The sequence below is a fragment of the Mauremys reevesii genome, linkage group 1 (assembly GCF_016161935.1).
Source record: "Mauremys reevesii isolate NIE-2019 linkage group 1, ASM1616193v1, whole genome shotgun sequence".
In the NCBI taxonomy this organism is placed as follows: Eukaryota; Metazoa; Chordata; order Testudines; family Geoemydidae; genus Mauremys; species Mauremys reevesii.
In genome coordinates, this window is record NC_052623.1 from 285,141,841 (window position 1) to 285,164,324 (window position 22,484).

Here is a 22,484-nt window from a genome sequence, read left to right on the forward strand (position 1 = left end):
TTGAAGGAAGAGGCGCTTTGCTCCTTTCAGCACTGGGATCGCCATTTTAGGTAATTACAAGGCAGTTTACCTCTCTCCCCCCTTCAATTATTAAGGCTACTTTTGGAGGGGGGACAGAATAGGTTAGTTCTTCTGTAGACAACCAAAGAACTGGTTCTCCCCACTCTAATGCAGCAGAATCAGCAATTCTTTCCACTGTGTTGAATTTAACTGCCCCTTCATTACAGAGGAAACATTCTGAGGCCTGCTGTACCAGCATCAGGCTAGTGGGTCTCCTGGTTACCCCCAGAGGGAGGAACTAGGACAAGGATTTCTCCTCTTGTATAATTTTTTCCTCCTTTCTAATCTAAAATAAATTCATTCCCCTTATGTTTCTGGTTCTTCTCTCATCGTCCACCCACCCAACTTGTTTGAAATTTTAAACTATTCACATCCTACAAAAGGTGCAAGATTTTATATGTACTTTTCTGATTTTTCCATCCTAATAAGGACATGAGTACTGAGTAACATCTTCTTTGAAATAAACCTGTTACAGGATTAAAAATAAACACTACTACATTGGCAACAGTCATTTTCTATATTCAACCAAACCAAGTTAAGAATGCTGATGTTAAATGAATAAAATGCATCATTTTTAATATTTTCTTACCAATTCGAGTGATTTTATTGCAGGACAGTTCAAGATTTCTGAGATCACTGCAGCCATCTAAGCCATGAAGTGATGCAAGTTGATTTTTATTCAGTATTAAAATGCAGAGATTTTCTAGATTCTCACAATTTATTGTCTGAATATTGTTTTCCTACCACAAAGAAGAAAGCAGATAAAATTAAAGATCACTAATAGAAAAGTATGGGCAGTTTTCAGTGAGAGAGGATAGGTAGTCCAGTGTTTGAATAGCTAGCCTAGGACTTGGCAGACCCAGGCTCAATTCCCTACTCCACCACAGACTTCTTGTGTGCTCTTGGAGAAGTCACGTAGTCTCTCTGTTACCCATCTGTAAAAATGAGGATACCACCACTTCCTTACCTCACAGGGGTGTTTGTGAGGATAAATACAAGAAAGACTGAAACGTTTTGAGATCTACTAATGAAAACCACTATATTAAGTTAGGCATTATTATGGGTCATTCCAAAATATTGTAAACTTTACTACTGTTAAACATTTTTAGTCTGAGCAGTTAGCCAGTATTCAGGGCCTTGAGGAGTGTTTCCATTAAGAGGCGAAACTTATGGTTGAGTCAGGCATCTTTGATGTAATCCTATTTATAAATAATGTACAGAGAATCCTATTTCACTGAACACAGTAGGAAGCACAGAACAGGAGGCAGTTTCTTTGCTCACATTTCCAAGCTTCTTTCCAGCCAGCACTCTGCCTATAAAGCTCTCCTGGCATTTTTTCCCCCAGGGCCACATTACTAGTGCTTCTATTGCTGTCTGGCTGGCTTTTGCTGCCTGCTTCTGACTCACAGACACTTACAGCTCCACCAAACAACAATGCTCAAGGAATTGTTTTGGGGAAGTTCTATGGCCTGTGTCTTACAGAAGCTCAGACTAGACGATCACAATGTTTCTTCCTGGACTTGGAATCTGTGAATACTCAGTCCCCTGTGTTGGCATGCAGATGCTAGGAAAACCCCTCAGACCAACCGGCTCAACTCCTACTCAAGCCTTGCCATGCTGGTCTGTGATTTGGCCAGTGTCTTTTGTTGTTTCAGCTATTACTAAACAAAGGGGCATTTAACTGCTCTGTCATTTTAGTTTGAATGGAAGTGTTCTATCAGACAAGCCAGCTTTGCCGGCAGATCAAGCCACCCAGCTTCCAACGAATAGATAGCTAGCGTAATACTATATTTAGAATAAAATTTTTATTGCTTAGAAACACCAAGTTTGTGTGTAAAAATACTGGGCAACACTTAGTATAAAACCTCGTTACCTATAAATGTCAGACAGAGAAAGATTAACAGGTTCGCTATATATTTATATATATATAAAATCCTCTTACTCCTTTTGCGCTGTAATTTGAGGCACCCAAAATTAGTGGACATTTGAAAATTTTGCCCGAGATTATTTTTAATAGGTAGGAAAACTGGGAAAAGAACATAAGAGTCTTGACTCCCAGTGCACTGCTCTAACCACTAGACAACGTTGCCTTAGCTATAACTGACCTTGCCCATTCCTCTCTCAGTTTTGAGAAGGTCAGAGTACACACCAAACAGTAATCATTAGGCAAAAAAGAAACATTCAACATTTTTATACACAATGGGTCTTCTGTTAGTCATTATGCATGAACTCTCCAGTGCATTGATATAATCAAAATACTAAAAACTGAAAAGCTAAAACCATCTGTTTCATGTAGATCATCAAGTTCTTTAACTGAGGCACTTTATAAAGCCACATTTTCTTTAGTCACTTAGATTTCAAGACACAGCTCCGTGTAAGCAGCAGTGCAGTACCACCACCAGCAGAAGCAGCACTAGAGAATTGTGCCTCAGAAATCAATGCTGGTGCTGCTCCTTGTGCACATGGCCAAGCAATCTGGGCTAGTACACAGGAGTTATGTTCCTAAGGCCTCACCTCCTCCTCCTCTCCCACTTTTAAATGCCCTAGTCACTAAGGGGGCAGGGGGAGCACACACACTGCTAGGGTGAACAGCCTTTGCACAGCCATGCAACAGAGGGAATGAAGATTTATCACTTTCCCTCCATACTCACACTAGGGCCATTCACGACTTAATATTTGGAGACAGAGAAAGAGACTGTGCCTATTTCCTAGTTCTGGAAGCTTCAAATTACTGCACTTTAAAATTATAACAATATATACAGTAGACTAGTATCTCCATGTGTCCCTTCAACTTTGTCTTTGAGCCAAAAACAAGAAATAAGGTTAGGTACTCAGAATTTTAGAAAATCAGGCTGCTTATTAAGTGCATATCCTAACTATGCACTTAGTAGACTAACTTTTGGCACTTAAAAAAATAATCTTGTCCTATATGTACATATACATATAAAGAGATGGATTCAATCTCATCATATCCTGAATGGCAGAGATGGCAGTCTCACCCCACCTCCATATAGACAGTAAAATATGCTAGGTACCTCCACATCAATATACTTTAGGCCTTTGCAGTTACTGAGTCCTTCCAATGCAGTTAGTCCACAGCGTCTAAGGGTCAATAATTGAAGACTTGAACATTCTGACAACGTAGAGAGACTACAGCCAGGCAAATCTTGAAGTGTAAGTGTCGTAACCTACACATGTTCAATGAAAAGGATGTCCATAAGATTGCACTCTAATAGTATTTTTATGTAGCCTTTTTAAAGTCTTTTTAAGGTTAAATACCTACTACGTAGCATACAATTATATGGATTAAGTCTAGATTCTGAATTTACTGTAAAACACTTATAAAAGACTAAAAGTTTTCTGATCTTCAGCAAAAACGTTAACTGATAAATGTTGCTCCCGTCATAAAAAAAAATGCATAACAACAGTACTTAAGCATCATAAAAACATGGAAATGATTTGTAATAGGGTTGTCAAACAATTTTTAAAAACTGCAATTAATTGCAGTGCTCACTTTATATAATTATTTGTATTACAAATATTTGCACTGTAAAAAAAGAAACAAAAATAGCATATTTCAATTCACCTCATACAAGTACTGTAGTGCAATCTCTTTATCCTGAAAGTGCAACTTACAAATGTAGAATTATTTTTTACATAACTGCACTCAAAAACAAAACAAGTCTACTCAGTCCTACTTCTTGTTCAGTCAATCGCTAAGACAAACAAATTAGTTTACATTTATGGGAGATAATACTGACCACTTCATATTTACAATGTCACCTGAAAGTGATAACAGGCATTTGCATGGCACTTTTGTAACCAGCGTTGCAAAATATTTACATGCCAGATATGCTAAACATTCGTATGCCCCTTTACGCTTTGGCCACCATTCCAGAGAATAGTGCAGATATTTGTAATAAAAACTAATAATATAAAGTGAGCACTATACACTTTGTATTCTGTGTTGCAACTGAAATCAATATATTTGAAAATATAGAAAAAATATCCACAAATATTTGTAATAAATTTCAATTGGTATTCTATTATTAACCATGCGATTCAAACTGCAATTAATCATGATTTTTTTTTCCAACTGAGTTAATTTGTTTTGAGATAATCGTTTGAGTTAAATGCAATTAATTGAAAGCCCTAATTTGTAACTGATAGTGGAAAAAATTGGTAAAACTATAAAAAGGTAACCAAACTCATTTGATTTTGATGTCCATTTCAAACATAAGTGCTTCACTACTAATAATGTATAATGTGAATGAATAGAAGATTAATGCGACAGCAAAACAGAAGTCAATGGGGTTTTGTAATGTCAACAGATTAGAAGTGTACATAATCTTATCATAATAGAAGTGAGAAGAATCATCGTTAAACTAAATATCATATATATTAGGAATAATAATAGTATGTTGATACCAATCAGATGACCATAGTACAAATATGTTCTGCAGTTCTGGGCTGTTTTATTAGTGTGAACCACATTTTGATAGAGACATTATTTTATGCACCATTTCCTATCCCAGTCACAGAACATCCTTGTTTCAATAAATTAATTACTTACATGAAAAAATAATGTCTTTTCAGCTATGACTTAATGCAATTTAGCAGCTGAAAACAAAGAATCGGCACCACGAGCAGGATTTCCAAAAGCACTCGACATTGGCCTAATTCTTTTCTCTTTGAAGAAGTCAATGGGAAAACCAATTATTAGGCCAACACTGACAGTTTTGAAAATTCCACCTCACGTGACTAGTCAGCTCTCATGTAAATCACTGCTTAAGAATCACTTACAGTATTTAGTTACCTGTTGGAGGGCATTCCAAGGGCCACATTGAATAATCATTTCTACACTTAATGGAGGCATCTTGCTATCTGAGGGTTTTCTTGGTCTGCTTCTTTTAACTACTTTCTTTCTTTGGTTTTCCCTATAAATTTTAGACCAAGGTTTACACATCGTCATCCAAGTTAGCCTCTTCTTTTCAACATTATCAGGTAGCGTTAGTGGCCTCTCAAAATACTTAATTACAGTCTCACTTTTGTCCCAATCCTCAGCAACTTCCTCCTGAATTTTCTTCATCACAACCTCTGCTGTTTTAATTGTTTCAAACTTACAAGATTGCACTTTGTGTTCACTGTTCCTGTTATCTGGCTGGGCCTCCAAATTCCACTGACTATTGTGCTTACTGTTTTCCTTATTTGAGATTGCATCATTAGCTACAAGAACAACGGCTTCTCTATCCAGTATATTCGTATTTGTATTTTTATCAAGATCCATAGTTTGTAGGGAACTTTTTCCTGTATGTGTCATCACATACCCATCTTCATTTTCATTACTTTTATCATGAGACTCTTCTTTCTTCTCAGAGTTCGGTGATGTCTGTTTTCCGTCTTTTGTATTCTCTGAATTATTTGCTTCTTGTATCTTTCCAACATGTTTTTCTTCTTGTTTCTCTTCCTCTTCTCTTATTTCCAGTATCTGTTTCTTCTGCTCCTTTTCCTGTTCTCTTTGGTCTTTTATATTTTCTCTCTCTTTTTCTTCCTTTGTTATTTGTGTGTCTTTGTCTCTATTTTCAGCCACTGCATTTATTGCTATTTTCTCTTTTTGTTTTGCTCCTTGTTGCCCTCTTGGTCCTTCTAGCTGAAGGCTTTTTTCTCGTTCAAGCATGAGACTTTCTTTCTTCTTTTCATATTCCTCACGCCTCCTCACCTGTTCCATATGTGCTTGTCTTTCTATTTCTTCTTGTCTCTTTCTCAACTCCTCTTCTTTTTGCTTCCTTTCCTGCATCCGTCTCCTCATTTTTTCTTCCTTTTCTCTCTTTTCTCTCTCCATTTTTTGTTGCAGTTCCTTCTTCCTTTTAATTTCCGCTTTCCATTCTTTTAAGATAGGAGCATATTTTCTGTACACGATAAATGCTCTAAATCTAGCTTGGATTTTAACAGCTGCTTTATTCCACTGCTCTGCCAAGTGTTGTCTTTCTTTTGCTTTCTGCTCTTCAAAGGTCCTTTTCTCCTCTTCTATTTGCAACTGTAGCCTTTTGATCAATTCCTGTGCCAAAACAACAATGGAAATACATTTTATTCAGCATCTGAATTACTGAAATCTTCCTTAAGATGTAATTATAATATGTTAAACAAGATAGACATAGATTTATTCTTAAATGTTATTTTACTTTCTGCTAATATAGTTTCTTCTTCGTTTCTTCAGGTAAGTCTGGACACAGGACTGTCTTCTTCTCAGTACTTGGAGACAAACTCCAGTTTGTAAAGTTGGCCAAAAGTTTTGCTTAGCTGGAGAACCTGAGAGCTATTTGCAGCTGCTCAAACAAGAAGAGAAATGGACTGCTCAGCCAGAGAAGGGCTAATTTCACAAATTTCAAAAACTTTTTTTCTTTTGTTAAACCACACACAGGTATCTTTCTTAACACATATGGTATAAATCATTCAATTTGATTGTGTTTTCCTACATAACAATGAAAGTATCTTTCAAGCATATTATAACATTCAAATTCTTTTTGACAAAAATTCACGTGTACAAATTACCTCATGTTGCCTAAACTTCTCTCTCCAGACTTCCTTTTCTTTCAGTAACTCATCTTCCATCATAGCTTGTTGCTGCTGTATAACAAGTAACAATAATTATAACAATTATATCAATTATTTTAATATATTTCATTATATAACTCACTAAAATCATAGCTGACTGTAAAAATAGCATTCTCCAAAGATCCACTTATTTTGTGTTGATACCTGAAATTTAATATGCAGTCAGGTTGGTTGGATCAGAAAAAACAAACAGTAGCTAAAAACTCAGATTCGGTGTCACCCATTTGGTCATACATTGAAAGTGACTGCACCACAACTAAAGGTGGGGCAGAATTTGTGTGGGCTCACCCAAAGAAGTACAGCTCTGCTGTGTGTGTGTGTGTGTGTGTGTGTGTGTGTGTGTGTGTGTGTGTGTGTGTGTGTGTGTGTGTGTGTGTGTAGTGGGAGAAGGCTAGAAACTGCTGCAAAAGGTGCTCGGTGGTCAACTTTGCAGCAATGACTCACACACACACACACTCCTGCCCCCATCCCTCCCCTCCCCCCAGGAATGTGCATAAAGGTATGAAACTTGGGTGGGGCAAGTCTCTATGTGAAAGCAGCGAGGAAGCCAGCAGAACAGGAACAGGCTGGGGCTCTAAGGCTTGCTGCAGGACCACGTGGAAGCAGCATGGCCCCAAGAAAGCATGGCTCCAGAAAAGCAGCAAACAGCATTGGAAACAGCATGGTTCCAGGGTCACGGAGAAGAGCAAGCTCGGGAAAACAGTGCGGGGGGCTGTTACCCCGGCCCCAGAGACAAGGAAGGGCAGGCATAGGCAAATTACACAGAAGGGGACAGTGAAAAGAAGGGGAACTAGCATCCCCTGCCCCAGGTACTTCCACCCACAGGCAGGCTGTGTAGGCAGGATGGCTCCAGGGACACAGAGAAGGGTGAGTTCAGGAAAACAGGGGGGCTGTTAATCACCACCACCACCTGGCCCCAGAGTTAGAGAAGTGCAGGCACAGGCAAATTACACAAAAAGGGGACCGTGCAAGGAAGGAGAACTAGCGTTCCTTACCTCAGGTTCTTTCATCCCCAGGCAGGCTGGAAGCTGCAACCAGGGAGGGTGAATTTGCAAGCGAGGTGAAGCAGTTTCCATTAAGGGCATTAGGTGGAATTAGGTGGCATCATGCACTGTGGATCCAGGGCATAACACCAAGGGCACTAGGGGTTTGTCCATACCACAACAAGCCTGAAAAGGGCTCTGGGCACATAATAGTATTTGCTGGGTATTTAATAATGATGGTTGTTTAAGATGCCTACCACCGGCAACTTTATTTCAACAAGGCTATGCCCATGAGCTGTTCAGTATCCTGTTCAGCTTTTCAGAATTTTAGTACAATGTTGCACTGGGCAGTGGTGCAGTTAATGGGGACAAAACCAAACTGCATTATTTGCAAAATTTTTGTTTGCAGGGCAAGCTGGGCCAAATGAGTGTTTTCACCTGTTGGGACACATTTCCAGCCCTGGCTAAATAGTTGGGGAAACCCCTAGCGAAGGACAAAACAGAAGCCCCCTTTCACGACATTAACCTATCTGGGCTTTGAGCTGAACTTTGCTTGCAGGGTTGTTGCCCTGGGGTGGGCTTCTTGTGCCCGGCTGGCAGCGGCACCGGGTGGCATAGCCAGACCACACAATTACATATGAGTCACTACACAGATGTAGTAAGACTTATGGGTGTGGAAAAGTTTTCTAAAGTCAATTTAAGGAGGTATCATTATGGAGATAAAAGTGGTTATTAATTTGGGCCTAATATACGGGTGTGCCATTGGTACGACAACATGGCAGTGGTACAGGTTATCAATCACCAAATCGCACAGGATTGGAAAGTTGGCAAGGGTATTTTTTTCTCCAATGCTTAACCTTCAACATCTGTTTTTTCTTCCAAGCATGTGCCAGGGATGGATAATGGCATAGCAGATGCCTTGTTTCATTTCTAGTTTGCCGCGGGCTCTCTGGAACCTCGGAATGTCATGTGGTTGTCGAAATGCAGATTTTTAGCTCTAACTTACAAGTTGTTTATTTTGTTTTCTTTTAAGGATTCTTGTCAATACAAGGATCCAGAGAATGGGTCGCCTTGCGACCCTCCGTTAAGGGTGATTGCTGCAGTGCCAGGTCAAGGACAATGCAGCTGCTTGTGTCCCTTGATGATTACACATGGGACCATGGGTTTTTTCTCCCCAGTACAGCTGCTAGCCAAGAGGCCATTTGCAGATGTCTGGGAACCTGGCGAGGTTGTGGGGAGGCTGCCAAGCAAATGGCTGGCACCTCCTTGCGGCAGATGTTCAGTGCATGTACTCCATAGGGAGGGCAGCCAGTGACCAGATAAATGGCCTGGTAAAGGACTTAAAAGGAGATACTGGTTAAGGAAACAGAACAGGGGAGGTGGTTCAGGGACTCCCATGACCGGTATGGCAGGGAGCCAACACCGTCCCCCCGCCCGTGTTCTCATAGCCCTCCTTAAGCCTCTTGCGAGGCTGGTGGATTGTAAGGTCCAAGCCATGGGTCGGCTGAGGGACCTGGATGGAAACAAAGGGGGGCTGGTGAAAGCCCCGGAGAACTGATTTGACTAAGCATGGATTTGCCTACTCTGTACACTTTATCTGCCGGGTAGTCCCAGACATCTATATAATAATGTTGCGGCCTGATTAAAATCCATAACAAGTCTCCTGTCCTTCTTGCAGTATACCCAGACAAACAAAATCAGGTCAGAAACTTGGTACTTTACCCAAATAACTGCCATGTTGTTCTTCAAAATCTCCAATCTATTGTTGAAAATTAAAAAAAGGTCTATCCTTATGGATCATGAAGAAATCCTTCAAAATGCATACAGACTAACTGATGCAATGATGTCTAAGTCTGAAACAACTGCTCTGATAGAAGTGTGAACTACCACCATTAGAGTACTATATAACTCTGAAGTTCATAAGCTCTTTGAAGGAGGAACAGTGTCTCCAATGGTTACATGAAAATTTTACACCAAAACGGTTTTGATGGAAAACTGGGGTTTCGATTAAATGAAAATTTTCACAAAAAAATTCACAGTAAACTTCCATAGAAAATTGTGATTTTTCATCAAAAAAGCAGGATTCCTCAACACCAAAATATTTTGGCTAAGATCCCCAGCCAGACTATATCTTCCATGATCCAACCACTTTACTTCACTATGAGGGAACTCTGCTGCATCAGGCAGATGTAATCTGACCAAGGAGAACGGCATAAAAAAAGAGAACTGGAGCACAAGAAACCTGAATTACAAATCCCAGGAGGCACCCAGCAATGTTTGGCTTTCAGACAAAATATTTTGTTTGGGATTTTTCACCAAAAAGTTAAAATTTTCCATGAAAAGGACCTCATTATGAGTTGCTCTAGTACCATCTTGTATCTGTACAGCATCTAGCACTTTGGGGTTCCATTCTTGTCCAGGGATTTTGGCTGGTACCATACTACAAATACTAATAATGATAAAGCCTAATTATGACAATTTAAATGTCAGCTTTGTTAAGTAGTTCACAGCTGATCAAACTAGGGAAGAGAGACAATCATAATACAAAGAATTACATGATCTATTCTCAGCAGTATTTCTCTTTGGAACCAGAAGTGTGGGGATGTGCACACATTTGAGAGGGTACTTTTTTCCTCTCTCTTCAGCATTGATCTTTATGTTCAAGTAGTCCAGATAAATAAAGGGGTGTGTTATAAAAATCTTTGTTAAAACGTTACCTTATGAAGCATCTCTAACTTCATCCTTTCAGCCTCAAATTCCTCCAGATACAGTTGCCTTCTTTTCTTTTCCTCTTCATTTTGTTTTTCCTCTAGTTCCCTCTCAGCTTTCAGCTGTTTCCTTTTCTGGTCTTCAAGTTCTTTTTGTCGCTCCTCCCACAGCTCAAATTCTTGCCGGCACCTTTCCTCTACTTCATGGTAAGTAAAGCTAATGGTCATGTCACCATTATCTACAAGAATTTAAGCAAACACCTTTTAACTAAAAGTCTGAGCTCATAGTAATTACTTATGTGAAATCATGAAATAATTTAAAGGATTGAAAAGAAAACCATATGAGTAAGATTCTGTGTTTGTACAGCTTATAACTTGAAGCCCTAGAGCAGGAGGAGTTGCTCTAGGGCTGAAAAAGTGCTATGAGCAGAACAAGGTAGCCCACGGAGCTGCTCTAAATTACAGCCAGGGCCGGCGCTTCCATTAGGCGACCCTCGGCGGTCGCCTAGGGCGCCAGGATTCGGGTGGCGGCATTTTGTGCGCTCCCCACGGGGCGCGCAGGAACTTCCGGTTCCGCTGCCGTCGCGCCGCTGAAGAAGGACCTTCCACTGACATGCCACGGAAAACAGCAGCAGGCAAATTAGCAGCTCAATGACTGCCGCTGTTGCCTGCGGCATTTTGGTGGGGGGTCCTTCTTCGGCGCCGCGATGGGAGTGGAACCGGAAGCTCCCGCGCACCCCATGGGGAGCGCTCAAAATGCCGCCCCTCAAATTCTGCCTAGGGCGCCAGAAACTCTGGCGCCGCTCCTGATTGCAGCAACCTATTATGGGCTGCCTACAAGAGCTGGCACTGCACAAAATGCCCACAGATCTATAGGCCTACGCACTCCAGCCTAACGATCTGCTACAAACATACATGCCCGCTATACCAGGATTTGTAAGGAGGTCTATGCAGGACTGTTTAGGGCAGTCCTATACATGCAGGCACGAAGGCAATTTTCCCTTAGCCACATAGGGGCTTTTATGGCCCCTGTATTCTACCAGTGTAGAATACAGAGGCCATATTGGAGGGTGACATTTAAAGTGAATAGCCTGTAAAGCAAATGTTCAGTGGCCACAATCGAGCTTCCATTTGTGTCCATACTATGTTTTGCATGGAGAAACAAGAGAACTGACACATACATAGTTTATTTGCACTCAATTTGGGCGTTTAAATTGGATCTACGTATGCAAAAAAAACCCAGCACATTCAGATCATGTATATTCAGACCAAAGGCACGTTCTGCAAATGTGGCTCTTAATGTCAAAAAAACTGAAATTAACAAATATTAAGATTGATACATTTGGCCCAGTTGCTGATTTTGGGACCTTTTAAGTATGCTTAGCCAATCAGCAAATGAAATTAGCTAACAAATCATATTACTTAAGTCATTTGTGTATAATACCATTTGAAATAAACTCATTATTAAGACTCTAGAAAGGAACAAGAATAAGAAGTTAAGATCCTGTTCCTACAGCTGGATAAATGCAGGCATCTGCCTAAGTAGCTCCAGTTCCAGAATCAGGTTCTAAATCCCATCGTAATAGAGGTACCATCTTTCTGAATTGCCAGGGGTGCTTGACCACCACTCCACCCCAGGCTCCGCCCCCACTCCACCCCTTTCCCCAACTCCCCACCCCGCCCTGCCTCTTCCTGCCCCCACCCCACCTCTTCCTGCCCCCGCTCTGCCTCTTCTCAACATGTTCCACCCCCTCCCCCCCGAGTGTGTCCCACCCTCGCTCCTCCCCCTCCCCCCAAGCACCTCCTGCATGCTGCCAACAGCTGATCTGCGGCGGGTGGGAGGCACTGGGGAGAGGGGGGGGAGCTGATCTGGAGAGGAAGGCTGCCAGTGAGTGCTGAGCACCCACTATTTTTTTTCTGTGGGTGCTCCAGCCCCAGAGAACCCACAGAGTTGGCACCTATGCATTGTAATATATATTGTATTGGACTGCCATAACTATTCTCATCAAAAGAAGAAGAAATATTTTATACAGCGATATTAGTATTGCACTAAATAGTAGCACAAATAAATTAATATTAAGTTTGTTTACCTGTGACAGAGCGCTCATCAGCAACCACTCTGCAAGTTATATCTTCATTGATGGGTTGACTATCACTATCAGAAGTTGCTCTGGTCTGCAATTCTTCATTTTCTATTTCAGACAGTATCTGTATAAAACCAAAAACATTCTCATTATTAAATGAAACAGGATGAAACTATAACAACCCAAGCAGAACATTTCAAATAAAGACTTTGGGTCAGGGACTTCATTTTCATTGTCCAAATTTAGCAATCTGGGGGGCTCTGATCCCCTACTGCAGCCTCTAGGCACCAGTGTCACACAAATATATTTAAAATAAGTATGTTATTTTCTAGGGTAAGGAATATTTGGAGCAGTTCCCAAAAGATTGTAGTACTTTCTTATATTTTGTATATTGAAATGGAAATGGTCAAAATATAATTTTTATAAGAAGTTGCACAAGTAAATGCAAGTACTATGTGTATAAATTAATTCTATTATGGCATTAAATACATGGAATTGATCACACAGGGAAACTGAAAAAATATTATTTGAAAACAACATGCATGGATCACATCACCTTATTTTTCTTCCCTTGTTCTTCACTGCCAAGAATTGTTCTATTCCTGCTACATATTGATCATCTGCACAGTGTATGTATAGCTCTACATTTGTGATATAACCCCATCACAGTAAATGATTGTGCTGTCACAAACAGGATGTTCAAAGAAAGTGATCTCTTAATGTAATTAAACTTCATATTTTATACAATGCTCACTGGTAAAAACAGGGAAAGAAGTAAAAGATGGCACATAAACAGAACTGTTTTTAAATATAGGTTCAGGTTTTCTAAAGTGCCTATGAGAGTTTGGCAAATGAATATCATTGAAATTTAATGGAAATTATGTGCCTAACTCCCTGAGTCTCACTTGAAAATTCCAGTCAAAATTCTTTTAACATTTTCCATGAAACAGAAAAACTTTTTCAATAAGTGAATTTTATTAGTGATCTCATAATCCTAATAATGAAAAGGAACAGACAATGATAACATAATAGATAAGATTAAAAATGAACACTATAAAAATGTTATATTATGGAAATGACATTTTGCCACTGGATTAAATATTAATAATTGATAGTCCAAATCTATTTTAGTCATTTAATGTTCATCCCCACCACTTAAGACTACTGAACATTTATATCAAATGTTATAACTTCATGATCTAGGGACTAAATCACAACCAAGGACCCCAACCTGCAAAACCACATGCAAATGCTTCCCCTTATGTGCACCACTAGTCCCGTGGGGAGTACTTAGAGTGTGTAAATTTAAGTATGTAAATTGGTCATTAAAAAATTGGGTCCAAAAAAGAATTGATTATCTGTAATGACTATGGAATCTAATCTATTACAAAGATGGTTTAAACATAGAATACCCTCTTCTTCAATGCATCTGGATCTTCATTGTATTCAGAAGCCAATTCTGCCAAGTACTCTGAAGCCTGGCTAGAAACTACTCGATAGATGTCACCTGAGGAGGGAAGGGGAAGAAAAAAGGACATTGGGAGATGATGTCTTAATCTAAGTAGTCTAATTCTGATGAATGCTAGTTTCCTATTATCTGTCCATAAAATCCAAAATCTGAAACAGAATGTGTTTTTGCTTTAAAAGTGTACTATTTAAAGAAAAACACCAAATCCACTCAGACAAGAAGAGGTCCCTTTAATATTAATTAAATCTAATTAATCTAAGATAATTAAAAGCATTAGATATATAGAAATAAAAAATTAGAGTAAAAAAAAAAAAGACTATGGCAACAGCATCTATGCAAAGAAAACCACTCCATGAGGCAAAACACATTTGAACATTCTCCAGCTAGCAGGAAGTAATAAGACTGGGGTGGTTATTTTTTTAGAATAAGAGTTGTGACAAACTGAAGCTCCCCTAAGGGACAAGGTAAATAAGTAGGCATATACATAAATTATATTTAGAATATACATAATTCTTATTACTGAGAAAATGGAAGAAACTTCCCCTAAGGATGAGGATGAATGCGGAACACTTAACTTTATTCAGAACAGGTCCCAACTAAAAGATGTGAAACCTGGAAACTCTGACTACATTGGGATTTGGAGTCTCAACAAACAGGGTAATTTAGAAACTAAGGGCTCTGTCTTGTGAGGTGTTCAATTACCTCAGCTCCCACTAATTTCAGTGGGAGGCAGGGGTGTTGATCACCTCACAAGATGGACCCTAACAAGAATATAGTCTAGAGAGGCTGAGTACTAGGATTTCAGAGAAAAATCCCGTGAGGAGACCTTCCAGCAGTGGCCCTAGGACCTGTGTGGAATCACCAGGTGCAAAGATCCACCCTAGCAAATGCTATTTCTGGATTAAGTCTTTCGAGTTTACAAGTGCTAAATGTATGTGTTTGAAAAGTAAAAAAAAGAAAACTCATGATTGACCTGATAGTCTAGAACAGTGTTTCTCAACCTTTTTGATACCAGGGACTGACTTGCTGCCTTCCAAAACTGTGTCAGGGAGATTTTAGGGGCTGGCACCAGTCCACGGACCGGTCATTGAGAAACACCGATTCCTTGTAGTCCACAGAATTGGGGCTTCAAGACACCAGAAGGGAAGGCACATTATGCATCACTCTTCAGCATCACACAACAATGAAGTCAGAAGTGACTGTGGTGACATTCTGGAGCCTGGACGGTTTCCCAGTAGCAGGGTGGGAATAAATTATGCAGGATATGAGAAAGGAATTAAGGATGGGATTAAGAGAACTTCAACTTGCCCTCTATACAGCACATGTGTACAATGCCTTTGGACTCCCATCTCTGCAGACTGTCTACATTATGCAGAAACTTGAGAATATCCTTGACTGAGTCAATGAGGCAGAAGAGAATGCAGATTTTAAGCACTCTTATCATATTAGAAACCTTTCATGCTATTGTGCAGGCTAGAAAAGCAACACCACCTCAAGCCGTAGGCATTGCAGTCTATAAACTATTAACCAAGATTTCCATACCACTGAACAGGGTCATATTTCCTAGCCAATCCTTTGCAATCTGTTTTGCAGTAATAAAAGTGATGCATACCATACTATACAGGACCACATATTTTCCAGACTACATGCTACATTAGTTAGTGCTATTAGGAGAACATCTAAAAGAGGACCATAGGAGCTGCAATACTAGGTGATGAGTTAAAATTGGTGCAATAGGTTTCATAGTTTTGTTGCATTTGAGGATTTATGTTATATTATGGATGCTTGTTAGTTTGGTCTGCATTGGCAATAGGAGGGTTTGGGGGTAACATCACACATATATTTATTACAATCACAGCTTACTTGTGGTTTCTTCATCTTCCAAGTCTTGCAGTATAAGATTTTCAGCATTTTGACTTCTGTTCTTCACAACATTTAGACAGTACAGAACTGATTCTGGTAATTCATCTGAAGTCTAGAAGTAAACATTATTTTTAATTAAATTCTGTATGTTCATCTCTCTGTGAAGACCACTGGTAAATACTTAACATTCTTAATTAAAGTCCATGGATCTGTCTACACCAGGGGTCAGCAACCTTTGGCACCTGGCCCATCAGGGTAAAGTCGCTGGCAGGCCGGGACCGTTTATCTGGAGCGTCCGCAGGCACGGAGCCCCACAGCTCCCACTGGCTGTGGTTCGCCATTCCTGGCCAAGGAGAGCTGTGGGAAGCAGTGGCTAGCACGTCCCTCGGCCCACGCCTCTTCCCACAGCTCCCATTGGCCGGGAATGGCGAACTGCGGCCAGTGGCAGCTGCAGGGCTCCATGTCTGCAGATGCTCCAGATAAACAAACAGGCCCGGCCCACCAGCTGCTTTACCCTTTCAGGCCGGGTGCCGACCTCTGGTCTACACAGTTATTTTTAGAGCACTAGCACCAACCTCACTAGCCAAGCCTATCCACCCAGACTGGGAGACTTGTTCCTGGTTCACTCCAAAATGCTGTGTAGACATACTGTATGTGGTAGACATACTGTGTAGACACACTCCCTCCCACAGATCAAGTGTTTTTTCAGTCAGGCCTTAATTTCATTACTGTGTCATTCATTACTTGTCAGTCATTTAGACTTCACAGCAATCTAATTACTACTGCCCTCTAGAAGCATCTTTCTAATTGATATTGTTTTCTTTGTTACTGGTTTGATCCAAGTTGAATAGAAGGACAAATGATTCAATATGGAGGAATCAGACATGTGATGTGGGTTCTTTGTTACTGAGATATTGATTTTTTAAAGGATAGATTAGATTCACAAATACAAATATGCCAGGGACTTGAACCTAGGTCTCCCACGTCCTCAGCAAATGCCCTCACCATCAGATTATAGAGTCAGTGTCTCTCAATCTCTTATGATGGAACAGATCCACTTATGATAAATTTAATATTCAGTGGGCCAGCAAGAGAATGAGTCTGTACCCTAGCGGTTAGGGTACTTTCCTGAAATGTAGGAGACCCCGAGATTCAAGTCCCTGACCCTGAGTTGGGAGCCCCTGGTTCCCTACGCTCTAGGCAAGTATCCTGATCACCTGTCTTCTAGCTATGCTAGGGTGGGTGGGTCTCTCCCTCTCTCAGGTGCTGGACCTGAAAAACGTCTCAATGAAAATTTCATCAACACCAACCCATTTCCACAATCATTTCAGTTTTGACAAAACAACATTTTTGGTGGGACAAAATTTTAAATGATTTTTTTCAGGCAGCTCTACTATTTAATTATTGATCATTTCAGTGGATGGAAGTAAAGTGCACTAGGTTGGGAACAGGATGCTGCTGCAGGGATGGAAATGAAAAGAACAGAGGAGGGGGAGAAAAGAAAAAAGGCAGAGATCACAGTAGCCTGAAGGGGAACAGATTTTTCTCAGAATGATGGGCGTTACAAGAAGGCACTGAACAAGTAATAAATAACTAAACATTTAGTTACTACATAAAGACCACATAATCTCCTTGATCTCTTTAAAAACTTCTTACTGACATCAGAGAGCATTTCATTGTGCATCTAGGGAATGTACAGTCCTGAAATTATACCCCAGCCTATGGACCATAATTAACCATAGAATTTAGCTCTCTCAGATAAGCCTGCAAATAACATCCCTGCTCCCCCAGTACTCCACTTCTTTTCACTGGTACTCTACTCTATCCACGACTAAATAAGTCGCAGCCAGAAAGGCACGGAGGGGCAATCAGATGCAGAGGAGTGAACTCAGTTGTGTGGAATATCATCAGCAGATTGTTCACCTGGGCAAGAGAGTCCTCACCCTCACTGATCAGAGTTTGTATTTGTTTTTCCCAATTAAGGGTCTAAACCCTGTGAAGAACCCAGTGCCTTCTGAGAGCTGCTGAGTGACAATGCCTTTTTATATCAACAGGAAATTAAGGTGTTCAGCATCATTCAGGAAATACTTAGTACTCGGAGGTCCTGACATTCATTATTCTGGTGGGAGTTGTGGGTGCTTAGTGACAATCAGGATCAGGCCTAATGTTTTTAAATAGATCCTCACTGGCCAATGTTCTAGGAACTCTCTGCCAATAGGCAGTGCCAGTTTACAAAGAGAAAAGGTTCTGATGATGTCAATAACAGAATGGGTCTTTGAGGTTACAGTCCTAGCCCAAAGACTTTGAGGCAAGGATGCATCCCTACAGAAAAGTGGTAGCAGAGAATAAGTGATGCTGGGAGCCAAAAGAGGTGGCAAAGGAGAGCAATAAAAATGATGTCTGTTACCGAAAACATATTTATTTCCATTATCATATATTGGTCAATAAGGAGTAAGTGAACTGATTTAGATTTAAAAAACAAGCAAGTGAAAACAGAACATTATAATACAAAGTGTCAGGCAACATTAAGAGGCATCACTACGTGCTCTGCCTCTTATGAGAACTGACCCAAAACTCAAACCTAACAACAGAAGGTTGAAAATCTCATTTTGGCTCTCTTTCCACATTCCTATACACTACCTGCATCATAAGTCAGATATAAAGAAGTCCTGAGTCAACCTCCTTAATTTTGACCTTAAGAAATTTCTCCTGAAATTCAGTTTAAACCTTTCTTTTCTCACTTTCATCCCAGGACTCCCAGTTATAATCTACATGACCTACCTTTAGCAACTTCTCTGTCTCCATGATGTTTTTTCCCTCCAAATAACTTTTTCCAAAGACTGATATGTACTTAAATTACTAAGGGCCTGACCCTCTGTGTAGGTGGACCCCAGAGGCCATGCAGAACTGACTTTAGGACTGAAGGGCCTACAAGAATACAACATGCAGTTCTGTTAATCTTTACACATATATTAATATGTTTTGTCCCTTACTTCTCCCCCTCCCCTTGGCTCTTTTCTGAATTCCATCCAGCTGATTGACAATTCTGGTATGCAGGTGCCTAGAACAGTATGCAGTATTCTCGGTGTTCTTGAGGAACTTTCTGATTTTAATGAGGTTGGAAGTACTCCAAGAAAATGAATAATAGGATGGGGGATTTCAACTATCCAGACATCTGTTGGGAAAATAACACAGCAGGGCACAGATTACCCAACATTCATGGAATTTATTGGAGACAATTTTTTATTTCAGAAGGTGGAGAAAGCTACTATAGGGGAGGCTGTTCTAGATTTGATTTTGACAAATAGGGAGGAATTGGTTGAGAATTTGAAAGTGTAAGGCAATGTGGGTGAAAGTGATCATGAAATGGTTGAGTTCATGATTCTAAGGAATGGTAAGAGGGAGAAGAGCACAATAAAGAATGGATTTCAAAAAGGTAGACTTTAGCAAACTCAGGGAGTTGGTAGGTAAAAATCCCATGGGAAGCAAGTCTAAGGGGAAAAACAATTGAAGACAGTTGGCAGTTTTTCAAAGAGACATTATTAAGGGCACAAGAGCAAACTATCCCACTGCGTAGAAAAGATAGGAAGTATGGCAAGAGACCACCCAGGCTTAACCAGTAGATCTTCAACGAACTAAAACTCAAAAAAGAGTCCTACAAACAGTGGAAAAACTCAGTCAAATTACAAAGGATGAATATAAACAAATAAGACAAGTATGTAAAGACAAAATTAGAAAGGCCAAGACACAAAACAAGATCAAACTAGCTAGGGGCATAAAGGGTAACAAGAAAACATTCTACAAATACATTAGAAGCAAGAAGACGACCAAGGACAGAGTAGGCCCATTACATAATGAGGGGGGAAAGACAATAACAGAAAATGTGGAAATGGCAGAGGTACTTAATGACTTCTTTGTTTCGGTTTTCACAAAGAAGGTTGGTGGTGACTAGATGTCTAACATAGTGAATGCCAGTGAAAATGAGGTAGGAGCAGAGTCTAAAATAGGGAAAGAACAAGTCAAAAATTACTTAGACAAGTTAGATGTTTTCAAATCACCAGGGCCTGATGAAATGCATCCTAGAATACTCAAGGAGCTGACTGAAGAGATATCTGAGCCATTAGCAATTATCTTTGAAAAGTCATGGAAGACAGGAGACATTCCAGAAGACTGGAAAAGGGCAAATATAGTGCCCATCTATAAAAAGGGAAATAAGGACAATCTGGAGAATTACAGAATAGTCAGCTTAACTTCTGTACCCAGAAACAAATAATTAAGAAATCAATTTGCAAACACCTAGAAGATAATGAGGTGACAAGTAACAGTCAGCATGGATTTGTCAAAACAAATCACGTCAAACCAAACCGATGGCTTTCTTTGACAGGGTAACAAGCCTTGTGGATGGGGGGGAAAAGCAGTAGATGTGGTATATCTTGACTTTAATAAGGCTTTTGATACTGTCTCACGTGACCTTCTTATAAACAAACTAGGGAAATACAACCTAGATGGATAAGGTGTGTGCATAAGTGGTTGGAAAATCGTTCCCAGAGAGTAGTTATCAGTAGTTCACAGTCATGCTGGAAGGACATAACGAATGGGGTCCCGCAGGGATCGGTTCTGGGTCCAGTTCTGTTCAATATCTTCATCAATGATTTAGATAATGGCATAGAGAGAACACTTATAAAGTTTGCAGACGATACCAAGCTGGGAGGGGTTGCAAGTGCTTTGGATGATAGGATTAAAATTCAAAATATCTGGACAAACTGGAGAAACAGTTTGAAGTAAACAGGATGAAATTCAATTAGGACAAATGCAAAGTTTCCAAAAGTTCCAATAAATAGAAGATTATTGGGGGCAGAATAGATCTGGACAAGGAGAAGTCTGGAGATAAATTTGAGAAAGGGAGGGACAGGCAGTAGAAACAAAAGTGAAACTGTTTGAGCAGCATATTCCAGAAGTCTTGAGGTCTTTCTGAGTGTAGCCTTCATTGATTTGAGATCTACCATACCATTCTCTCACTAGAAGGGAAAACCTATAATGGCAGCAGGCCGTAAAAGAGACCCAGTTTGGGAATATTTTAATGAAGTTCCTCTACCTTTGGGTAAGTCAGGCATGCGTGCAAAATGCAAACAGTGCAACAAAGAAATGCAAGGCCTGGTTGCCCAAATGAAACAACATCATGAGAAGTTTTCCTTCTCAGGAGGAAGCTGCGTTGAAGATGATTAAAGGAACATGTCTGAACATGCAGAATCTTCAGGTTGGTAAATTTTTTTATTTCATATTTCTTTCTTAAGGACTGCCTGTCTTCCTTCTGGACTATTCTTGAATTCTCATGTTTGAGCAAAAACTATCGTTGTTACTCTATGATACTATCATTTTAGATGCAGTTATGATAGAAAATAAATAGCTGAAACAGGCAGATCTTCCTTTTACAATTTCACCTTCAACATAGTACTGTGTGTCAGTGAAGGCAATGGGTAATACCAAATGAGCAGTATGGTAATAATAATTAAATAACTGTATTGACTTATTTTGTTTAGGAGAATCCGTCCTCAACATACAGGATTCTGAAGACTATCCACCTTTAAGATCACCATCATTTTCTATAGTTTCAGAGTTATCTGCCAATGATAGTGTTTCAGTCACATCATGTATGTCACATAGCCACAGTATATCACTTGTAGCAAAAAGAAAAAAAAATCTCCATCATCCAGAAACAACCATAGATAAGTTTGTGATAAGAACCAGCAAATTACAAAAAGAGGTAATTGATGAAAAAATTGCCCGGTTTGTTTATGCAACAAACTCTCCTTTCCGTATGATTGAGAACCCACACTTCATTAATATGGTTCAGTCATTAAGACCAGGATACAGTCCACCCAACAGAGCAGATGTCGCAGGCAAATTGCTCGATAAAGTGTATGAAAGAGAAATTGAGCAGTGTGCAAAAGGTCTAGAGGGTGAAATTGTTAACCTGAGTCTTGATGGGTGGAGCAATGTCCACAATTATCCTGTTGTATGTGCTTATAGAAGAAGAATGGAACATCTTCCTTACAGAAACGATACATAGGAAAATGCACACACAGCAGAATACTTACAAGTAGCAGTAAAAGCTATAACAAACTGTGAAAAAAAAATTCAAGTATCTAGTATGCAGCTTGGCCACAGACAATGCTACAAATGTATCCAAGATGAGAAGAAATTTAGAAGAGATTCCCTAGCTAATAACATATGGTTGCAGTGCTCATTTGATGCACCTCCTAGCCAAAGACCTCAGTGTTCCAGAAATAAAGGTTAATGTTGTTGAAATTGCAAAATACTTCCATAACAACTACTTTGCAGCAGCTGCTCTGAAAAAAGTGGGAGGAACCAAGCTAACTCTCCACAAGTCGTGCGATGGAACTCAGTAGTGGACTGTTTTGAGCTCTATATAAAGAACTGGCCTAATCTAATGACAGTTTGTGAACAAAATCATGAAAAAAGTAGATGGCATGGTCACAGCCAAAGTTCTCAACATTGGGCTTAAGAGAAACATTGAACACATGCTGAGTACCCTGAAGCCTATTTCTGTAGCCTTGAACAAAATGCAGGGAAATAGCTGTTTTATTGCTGACGCTGTTGAAATTTGGAAGGAACTGAGTGAGATCTTAAAAAGTGAAATATGCAATGACAGAGTTAAATTACAAACATTAAAAAAAAAAAA

The 22,484-nt window shown here is 39.9% G+C and overlaps 1 protein-coding gene across 8 annotated transcripts in view; it reads right to left on the reverse strand.

Moving 5' to 3' along the window:
- Window positions 1–22,484, reverse strand: part of LRRIQ1 (leucine rich repeats and IQ motif containing 1) — a 168,681-nt gene that overhangs the window by 142,171 nt on the left and 4,026 nt on the right. For 6 of the 8 annotated variants that reach the window (XM_039518503.1, XM_039518497.1, XM_039518546.1 and 3 more), the window contains exons 3-11: window positions 15,782–15,893; window positions 13,863–13,957; window positions 12,457–12,574; window positions 10,376–10,605; window positions 7,671–7,703; window positions 6,613–6,687; window positions 4,877–6,118; window positions 3,096–3,248; window positions 650–800 (exon numbers count right to left, since the gene is read on the reverse strand). In XM_039518503.1, the coding sequence (XP_039374437.1) occupies window positions 650–800; window positions 3,096–3,248; window positions 4,877–6,118; window positions 6,613–6,687; window positions 7,671–7,703; window positions 10,376–10,605; window positions 12,457–12,574; window positions 13,863–13,957; window positions 15,782–15,893 (2,209 nt within the window). The remainder of the gene's footprint in view (window positions 1–649; window positions 801–3,095; window positions 3,249–4,876; window positions 6,119–6,612; window positions 6,688–7,670; window positions 7,704–10,375; window positions 10,606–12,456; window positions 12,575–13,862; window positions 13,958–15,781; window positions 15,894–22,484) is intronic. The other 2 variants (XM_039518514.1, XM_039518512.1) reach the window with 2 other exon arrangements.